The 10,000-nt window shown below is 43.9% G+C and overlaps 1 protein-coding gene across 1 annotated transcript in view; it reads right to left on the minus strand.

The window, feature by feature from the left end:
* Nucleotides 1-10,000, minus strand: part of satb1a (SATB homeobox 1a) — a 15,904-nt gene that overhangs the window by 1,243 nt on the left and 4,661 nt on the right. The window contains 6 exon segments of the mRNA XM_029443845.1: nucleotides 1-1,578; nucleotides 2,501-2,704; nucleotides 4,441-4,596; nucleotides 6,019-6,120; nucleotides 6,122-6,217; nucleotides 8,595-9,136. The exon segment at nucleotides 1-1,578 is cut by the window's left edge and continues 1,243 nt beyond it. Of these exon segments, the coding sequence (XP_029299705.1) occupies nucleotides 700-1,578; nucleotides 2,501-2,704; nucleotides 4,441-4,596; nucleotides 6,019-6,120; nucleotides 6,122-6,217; nucleotides 8,595-9,136 (1,979 nt within the window). The 3' untranslated portion in view covers nucleotides 1-699.

Raw genomic sequence — 10,000 nt, forward strand, 5'->3', positions numbered from 1 at the left:
TTTGTGATCAAGTTGAGAAATAGGAACAAAAATTGGACTAATTTGCATTAGAGATATTTTCCATGTCCATATATTGATCATTTATTACACACTGCGGTAACAAACAAAAGAATGCAGAAGATGTCCTGTCATTTATGAAAGGATTAAATGCTGTATATCATTTACAAATTCAACTATCGTTTAACATAATCAGGAAATTTGATATTTAATACAATGTGACAAACAACAACAATGCAACATATAACAGTGAGTTTTAAATGACACAAAGCACTATTAAAAAAACCCCATAGAAAAACAAAAACAATGGAGATCATTAAGAAAACAGATTGGCAGTGCCACTTTCTACAAGGCATTTCTGGCGTGAACATTTCTCAAACTATAGATCAGTCGACCAACGATAAGCATTCCTTTTTAAACAGTGATATGTAATCTGAGGCTCTTTGCATTCATCCAGACACATATGTTACACAGAAAACAATGTTAAGACGTTTCATCTGCACATATAGTCACAGTTGTGTTCTGTAGGTATCAAATCACTGGAGAGCTTTCCAATGTGGGTGTACTGTCTGAACACCAGCATCCTTCTAAGCTGCGGTAAAAAAAAAAAATCAGCTTTTAGTCTTAGGACGCCCGACTATATAAAACTCCGATAGCAAAACACTGTGAGTCAGTACTCGTATGTCACTGCATGGATTTGGGTTAGATGTAGCTCTCCTGCTCCTCCTTCATAGCGCTAATAGTTTGAGTGCCAACATCTGAATCTTTCAAAACAGTAATGTCGCTTGCTTCCACTCTCCCCGTTTGCTTCTCCTCCTGCACCTCCTTTTGTTCTGTTTCAGTCCTTCCATCACCTTCCTCCTGTCGTCCCTCTGCAGTTATGTCCGTGCGGGAGAGGTTTGGCTCCGTGCAGCCCTGTTTCTGGCTCTGGCTGTCGTGTTGATGCCGGTCGTGGTCCTGGCTGTTGAAGAATCTCCGGATGGTGTGTTTGGGCAGGCCCAGCTGAGCCGACAGGGTGTGGACGGCCTCCTCGTCCGGGTTGAGGCCCACATCCTGAACGAAGCTCTGCAGGATTCCCAACGCTTCGCGGGACACTCTTAACCCCTCGCCTTGGACCTCATCGCCACCTTGGACCTCATTATCTGCCTCTGAACAAACCCCAGCCCCGCCTCGCTCCTCATCCTTCACACTGGGCCACTTCATGGTGAGTTTCTCCTTCTCCTCGTTTCTGTCTCCAATGATCTCATTAACATCTTCCTCTCCCATATTTCCATCCCTCACCTGCTCCTTGCTTTCTGCCGCCTGGTCGCTCACTCTCCCAGCACAACCCCAGTCCCCTCCCAAACTGCTGCTCTCTCCCTGTCCCCCCTCAACCCAGTCCTTAATGTCCCCTCTCTCAACGTTAAAACTGCCCCTGCCCTGCAGACGTACTCTCACGTGCCCCCAGTTGCTCCCTGCCTCGGACTCGGCTGGTGATGCAGCACACGGTTGCCGTGGAGACAGGTGAGGTCCTGCTTCTGGCTGCAGGGGTTGATGGGGTTGGAGATGGTGCTGCTGTGGCAGCGGAGAGTTGCGTTGGTACTGATGAGAGAAAGAGGTAGTAAATCTTAACACAAACTGATAACTTCGGCCAAGGAGGAAACACTACAGACCTGATTCTCATGAGACTCATGTGTACGTGCAGAATGTGAGGGTGAACACACCAAACACTGTTTAGGGTCAGGATCAGCACACAAGAAGTCTCCTTGTCTTGCTATTGATTGAATATGTAACATACTGTACTTTCACATATAGAGGGAAACACAGACATTTCAATCTTTTATTATTTCTATAACGTATTGCTTCTACATGCCAAGTTGCACTTTTGTATATTGTGTAATTGTATGTTTTAACGTTGTGTTATGTGTATTGTATGCACCTTTGCTGTATTTGGAGAATCCAAAAACACATTTCCACTAAGGTAGACAATGAAGTCAATCTAATCTAATCTAAAAAAAAATGTTGACGTTAACTATGAGTCTGTACTATAATCAAGCCATCTATCCATGCACGAGCTATGATAGGGAAAGATTAGGAAGTAATCAGCTTCACGGATCGTCGCCTAACGTGGCAATCAACTTTTTTCTCTAACATATTTGGCATTTAGCTGTCATTACTGTGCTACTATTCCATTGCACGCCCTAAAGATCTATCGGCATTCGATGTGATGTGTGAGAAAAAGAAAGTCAGGTCACCTCCAGCCGTCTTGAGAAGGACAGGCCCCCTCTATAAATGATGATCGGAAGGTAATCGCTATTTATCTACTAGCCTTTACATTCTTTAATCCAAAACGCTTCTTCTATAGCTGACAAGCAAGATGTACCAGAGAGTGTTTAGAACAGCAGTGTGTGTGTGTGTGTGTGTGTGTGTGTGTGTGTGTGTGTGTGTGTGTGTGTGTGTGTGTGTGTGTGTGTGTGTGTGTGTGTGTGTAATGATGCTGTTTGTCTTGTTTTAGCAGTCTCACCAGTGTATTGTCATTGCTGAGCAGTGTCAGCCTGTCAGCGCAGTGCTGCTGTGCCGTCGCGTTGCTGCTCTCCTGTTCGTAGATGGCGTCTCGTTCCGTCTGGGACAGGCTTAGGAACCGGCGGATCATGCACAGATTCTCCCACAGGGTCCGGTTCTCCGGGTTAGGATCCTCCTTCCAACGCAGAAGCTCACACAGCCAGCCCTACAGGAGGAACAGTAACACTTTACTAAGTAAGTCCCCATATTTAGCATTCATAAGCAGCATACAAACATTTAATAAATGTTTTTTTAACACACTAGTTGGATGCAGATATAACGACACATCAGGTATCCATAGATAGACCAGGTATCCATATCTGGAGAAGTTTATGGTTGCAGACTTAATGGAGCTACTACTTGAGTGTAAAGACTGCTAAGCTATTGGTTTTTATCTGGTTAAATAAAGGTTGAATAAATGTATGCAGCATTTTCTGCAGTGTGGACCTGTGGTGTAAGGCTTACATTGCATCCATCTATATGAGTTTTGATTCACGTCAGCTCCCCACGCCCGCTCTCTTATTTATTTTGTGACTAATTCGAATTGAAAAAGATATAAGTGGTAATATCTGCAACGTTGAGGTCTGAATTCAACCTTCCTTTGGTCCATAACCTATAAGTTCCCAATAATTGATTCAAAATGGGTTCATGTTGTAAAGCAAAGCCAAAAGATGATGGATAGATTTCCTTATTAGCTAGAATTGTTTTCTGCATCACAACACAAGGTAGGAAACTTGTGAGTGGCAGATTGAGTAACGTAAAGTCAAGCTAGATTCAGATTCATGAACTGGAGCATGATTACGTTTGCAAGCAGGCTGATATGCACACACACACACCGACACACACACACCCACCGACACACACGTACACAGATATACACTTGGCGGTAGCCCAAGTTTTGCACACAATGCCATCCAGATGCACAGTGCAGATAGAACAGAGAGATCCAGCATGGTTCTGCCTGCCAAACAGCCGGGTAATACAGAGAGAAAGAGAGCGTGAGGAGAGAGAGAGAGAGAGAGAGAGAGAGAGAGAGAGAGAGAGAGAGAGAGAGAGAGAGAGAGAGAGAGAGAAAGAGAACATAGAGAAAGTAAAGTAAAAAGGGAGGCCAGCGAAGAGATAGAAAAAAAAACCTCAGGGGTTTTGGACCACCTGTCTGTACTGGCATGACCGCTGAATGACCTCCAAACATCTTTATGATGAGTAGAGGAAGGAAGAATTAAGGAATGAGAGAATAAAAGAATGAAAGAAAGAAAGAAAGACAGAAAGAAGAAAGAAAGAAGAAAGAAAGAAAGACAGACAGACAGACAGACAGACAGAATGAAAGAAAGAAAGAAAGAAAGAGAGGAAAGGGAAAATTGGAGACGTACACGAGAGGAAGAGAAAATGAGACTGAAATCCCCCCCATTCCATGAAGGGAAATTATCCTCAAAACAAAAGGCAATAACAAGCTTATGGGGCCGCCATAAAAACGAGAACAATAAACACTCGAATCATGCCTGTGTGTGAGTGTGTATTAGCGCATTTGTTTGCCTGTGTGTGTGTGTGTTTGCGGGATTGCTTGTACATGCATGTGCTCGTACAGTATGTCTATGTGCAGAAATAAGTGTTGTGTACGTGTGTGTGTGCATGGGTTTTTGTAGGGCGACAATTAAAGCGATAATTTAGCACACAATAGCATTCTGATGCACCGATGATAGTCCTCTGCAGAGTACAGCTGCTGGGTTGATTATCTGGGTTTCCTCCACACACACTAGTTATCCCTGCTTTAACTGAGGAGATGGATTCATCTCATCATGGACGCTACATTTGAACAATCCATCAATACAAACAATTGGATGCAATGTGTGTGTTTAAGATTGCACATCCTTATCAGATTTACACCCGAAAGCAAGTAAGTACCTGACTCTTGGAGACAGCCACCTTTGCAAACAGAGCCTGAGACACCTTGGCTCTCTTCATCTCGTGCTGAATGTCCTCGTAGATAGAAGCGCTGACATTGAGGACACAGCTGTCTGTCCACAACCCTCTGTCTCCTATTACTGGGGACAGTCTTGCCTGAGAAGAGACATACAAGAGGACAGAAAGACGACAGTAAGCATCTAAGTAATGGGCATTTGCAGCAAAGCCAAATGAAAGTAATACAGAGCAAAGACAGCAGGTATTCTCAACCAAGCAACATCTAGTAGACCACAGAGCTACTGCCAACTGGCAGATTGGATTAGATTATTGTTCTTTTGCATAGCTAATTATTTCTGTATCTAAATGTGCTCAACAATTCACATAAATAACGTTTGAATACCACCACGGCAATCACGGCATCATCATTTAGAGACAATAGTGTTTCGCCACCGTCAGCTAGCTAACGTTCACTCGGAAGAGGGAGACGACTCCGCTGCAATGCAAGCTCCAAAGCATGTGGCGAGAAAATATAACCCTGAATACATTACATTTGGTTTCATAATGGTAGGCAGTGATGTGTGAGGGGAAGCAGAATATGTATTTTGGTCATTGGAATAACACAGTTTATTTGTCTTCGTTTTTGGATTGTTCTGTTTTTTTCCCCTCATTTATTTGGTAAGGAAGTCCTCAGAAGCCTGAAGGGATCCTGTCCTTTATACAGCCTTAGGGGGTGTACTCTGGGGGGCAGCATGAACCACTGCACTCCCTCAAAGTGAAGCTCCTCCCTGCCAGGAGAAGCAGCTGGCAACTTCATGTATATGCATGCACCCTCTCCAGGTCAGCAGAGGAAGTCAGCAGTGTAGTGCACAGGGAGCTGCCCACCAGATTGGAAATACCAGGAAATGTGGCACGTATGAAAAAAGAAGCTATGAGGGAGGATTCATTAAAGACACGGCAAGAGAGGAAGCTGGTAGGGTCGGTGGACTCTGCTGCATTTACGCAGTTAATATCATCTTTCCTGCGCTACAGTTTTAAAAAATAAAAGGAGAGAAGTAAAGAGAAACATCTATATTAGTTATATTCGTTAGCAGGCAATGCTACCTATGTTCCAAGCTTTTGATTTGCAAATATTAAAATGCTGTTTTGTGGAAAAGACTAAGACTCCACGCTAGCTACTAAGTGAAGCTGTACTCAGACACAGCGTCAGCATGCTAACAATAGCAATGCTGATGTTTAACAGGCGTACTGCATAATATAATCAGTTTTGTTATTTGGTATAAACCAAAGTGTGGTTTTGACCCGATGATTAAAAACTCAAAACCACAAATGTCTACCCCATGGCGCCGTTAGAGGAAAGCTCAGGGGTTAGCAAGCTTCACAACTTCAATGAGGACTATGGATTAAGGATGGAATAAGGATTATGTCCTCTACTTGTGTTCTCTCTACATGCGTACAATACATGTGATTGTCTTTCATAGCACTACCACTATTTCAATGCCCTTTATTGAGGAGAAACTCGTCGGTTAAAACACGTCACAGCAGCTTTGTGGCACTGCTTTCATCTCTCAGCAGGCTGACCTGTGTGGATCTTGGTGGCGTGTTATTGCAGCTTGGGGTGAATCCAGTCAGGCTTCTGTCTTTCTCTTCCAGGTAGATGCGCTCCCTCTCAGCCTCGGGCAGCAGCAAGGAATCCGTACATGGCCCGCAGGTTGACCAGCAGAGACTGGGAGGCGTGTTTAGGGTCCTCCTCTTTCCGCAGAATCTCAGACAGCAGACCCTGATGAAGGCAGACGCACACACAAACACACAAGTCAATACTCATTGATTAGCAAATAATACACAATGAAGGAATGTCAAATGCATTCAGACATATTGGTGTAATTTGGCTTCACATTACTATTCAAAGAAAAGGATTGCTGGTGGAAAATATTGCGAAAGTAAGCATCAAAATCATCTTGAAGGATATTTTTGATTCCTTTGTTGTGTATTCAATAAAAAAAAACTTACAAGGAATATTTCAACTTTCTGGGAAATATGGATTTTTCCATAATGTTTACGTTAAGATGGAAAATATAAAGTGTCCAGTGGCGGGCCGTGCATTTCACACCTAGGCCTTCAGTGATGTCCTACACAGTCCTACCTGAATTATTCCCCCTCTTAATACCATCATTATGACGCCATGGCACTAGAAACCAGTGGCGTGAATATAAATTTAATTTTTATATATTTTTCCACCAATATGTATTAAATTATTCCCCATAGTCTATTCTCTTCATTTCATAGCTTTCCTCTTGGTTGCGCTGCTTCCAGCCTCAGATGGAGATTTGGAGGGCTAGCCTTTATGTTAGAGCTTTTATCCAATCATATTTCAGCAATGATGTGTTGCCAGGGTCCAAGAGATCTGCCCTGAGGCCTTCAGAATCAACAGTGCGGGCGCCTGTCGCTTAAAGTGAACGGAGACAAAACTGTGGCGTTAACCAATCAGATTTCGAAGTTGGGGACACCGGGGTCAGCTAGCAGGCGTACGATAACGTCAGCACGTCCACATCTTTTGATTGGATACGCACTATTGAGAGGCAGAGCTATGCAGAGCTAGAAAACTTTGAATGAGCTAATTTGTGTAGATTTCTACAAGCTGTTTGTTTTCAACCCACAATGGCTGAAGGAGGAGAAGAGATCGATTTGGTCGCAGATATAATTACAACGGCATTTTCAAGACGAACCTTTCAAGAAAAGATAGACATCGTGAGAAGAGAACGGCCAACCCCGACGCTAGCGAGCCTATCCCTGTGTCTACTGCTTCTGCCGAGCGGTCATTCTCGGCCTTAAAGCCAATTAAAACTACAAATATTTCAAAATTAAATGTATATTCTGATGATGTTTAGGCGAGCAGAGAAGGCTTTGCTGGCCCTGACGGCCCGCCACTGAAAGTGTCTCATGTGTCTGAAGGAATTTTGCAAAAGCTCCTCATATCCAACTCTGGATATAATTCAAAGAGGCTTCTTATCAAGTTCCTGCGTTTTATTGTTTCACACTATAGATGATACAGAGCCAGTTCAGTGCTAAGCACGCCACTCGCCTGTAGAACTAGTAACATTCTGGGTGTATATGTGTATGCAGCAAAGCCTTCTAACATCACATGCCGATTGTTGGGCTTCAGTCCTGAAAAGAAATCAGATTTCACGCTGGCAGTGAAATGGAAAGGGAGGAAACAGCCTTCTTATTCAAATCATGGATCATCTTTGGATCCACCCAGCAAACTCCTCCTTCCAAATAGATTGTGGCTTTACGTGAATCACCAAATGACAAATGCTCCCCTCACTTCTATATGGCATCTTGGCATCATGCCCAACTTGTATGGCTTGGCACCAAGCTCTTCGGACTTGGCAACGGGGAAACATGGGGGTGGATAATAGCTAGCTCTGCTTATTGTGATGGAAATGATAATGACGGTAATAATAATAATAACAATGGGCTTAGCCTGTCCTCTGAGCCCCTTTCTGTGGGTGTGGTGGTGAATGTAAGATGATAGACACAGATTATGTGGCATTTCAGTGTTAGAGGCGATGGCAGAGCTAGATAAGGATACGAAATGAGAGAGACCAATGGAAGGAAAAATGGAAAGATATATTTAAAACAAATAAAGAAAAAGATGGATTGACAATCAGAGTTACAGATTAAACAGATAGAAGGGATTCCAGAGTGAAAGGTGGCAAGATGGAGGGACAGTAAGACTGAAGAAGAGGTAGAGAGGGAGACAGTTTCCCTCCAAGGGGTTGTGATTAGTTGGCCCAGCAGCTGCTTCAGTGCTGGCACCAGCTTTGTGCTGCAGAGGGCTGGCACAAACACGCACACGCACACACACACGCACACACACACACACACACACACACACACACACACACATACACACACACACACACACACGCACACACACGTAGACACATGCATGGGGGGGGGGGGAGGGGGCACTGCGGCAAAGGCCATGCCAATGTGCCAACCACCAAACACACATATTCACAGAACACTCTTACCTACAACCGCAGAAGCAGAAAAAACTTCCAAAAGATAATCACCAGCAAACAGTTGTAACCTCTTTCAATTTCAACACCTTTCATGCAGATCACAGTGACTGTACCCCCCTCCTTCCATACCTGGGTCCTGTTAAAGGCCACCCGGGCAAAGATGGCTTGGGAGATGCCTGCTCTCTTCAGTTCCTCCCTCACACCGTGGTAGATGTCAACCGGCACATCTGCCTGTCCCACAGAAGACCCAGCCGATGTCTGGGTTTGCGGCCCGGCTACAGGGCTTCCCCCTGGGCCACATTGTGCCTGCTGCGGGGCTTGGGAATCAGGGGCTTTGGAGAAGACCATGGCAGGAGGAGGAACCATTGCTACAGGCGGATGGTTGAGATACTGCTGTGGGGACGGTGAGAGACCCTGGCCAGCTAGCATACGGCTAACAGCATACTGCTGATTGAGAAACTGGGCCATCACCAGCTGCTGGTTGACCATTTGTGAGCTAAGAGGCTGTGTTACCAACCCGGGAGGGCACCTGCCGAGGGGGGAACGGCCACATATGTTGGCTACTTCTCCATGAGAGAAAAAGAGGGTTGAGCTCTGATCAGCTGAGCTACTTGTGATTGGCTGCTGGGTGAGGGTGATATGTGTGGACTGGTCAGAGAAGCTGTCAATCTCTGGTGCAGGAAAAGGAAAGCAAAGACAGATGTTCAATTATTAACACACTAAATACTAACAGTGAGTCCAAAATACGTACTGGATACTAATTCTAAGCAGGTTCACACTGGTAAAGTGTCAAAATGTAGTATACTCAAAACAGACAGCATGCACACTAAATACTGTAGTGAGTGTGCTGCTATAGAGTGCTGCAGGAAAGACTCCTGAAATGAGTAAGCATTTTGTTTTAGATGCCTGAGATAAAGTCTGTCGTTAACACAAGCGTAAGAGATTTTCACATTTTGTTCTAGGACATAAAATACGTCATTAAATACCCCACTTGTGAATTTTGAAGCTTTTACGTGTCTTATAAAAAGGTGGTCGCTAATAAGTGTCTAAATGAGACTACAGAGGCTGTCGGGGACATTAAACGTCACCACGGCGTCCACAGAGAAACACATCTACTCTGGTGAATACGTGTAGATCGTGTATTTTTAGCTTTTTTTTACTCATTTACGCTTCAAAAATCATAAAGTGGTGTTCATTTGTGAAGATAATCCTGCTGAACTGAAAGTGTAAGTATCATAAACTTTTGTTTGCCAACAAATGTATTTTCTACAATAATCCAAAATCTCCCATTGACTTTTTGTTGAGGAAACAAGGGTGATACTAACTTCTGGGTTGACTTATAAATATACTTATTCCCTGCAGCAATCTATTCTCCCACAATGCAACACACAAATTAAATGGAGAGGCTGTTCACGGCTGGAACTTTTTTAATAAATTGTGTGTGGCAGTGAGACACCTCTGGAAACATCTAGATGTCTGATGTTGCACATATTTTATAATTTCCTATTAGCGTAAAATGGTTTGTCTAACTGCTG

Source organism: Cottoperca gobio, chromosome 11 (genome assembly GCF_900634415.1).
Source record: "Cottoperca gobio chromosome 11, fCotGob3.1, whole genome shotgun sequence".
Lineage (NCBI taxonomy): Eukaryota > Metazoa > Chordata > Actinopteri > Perciformes > Bovichtidae > Cottoperca > Cottoperca gobio.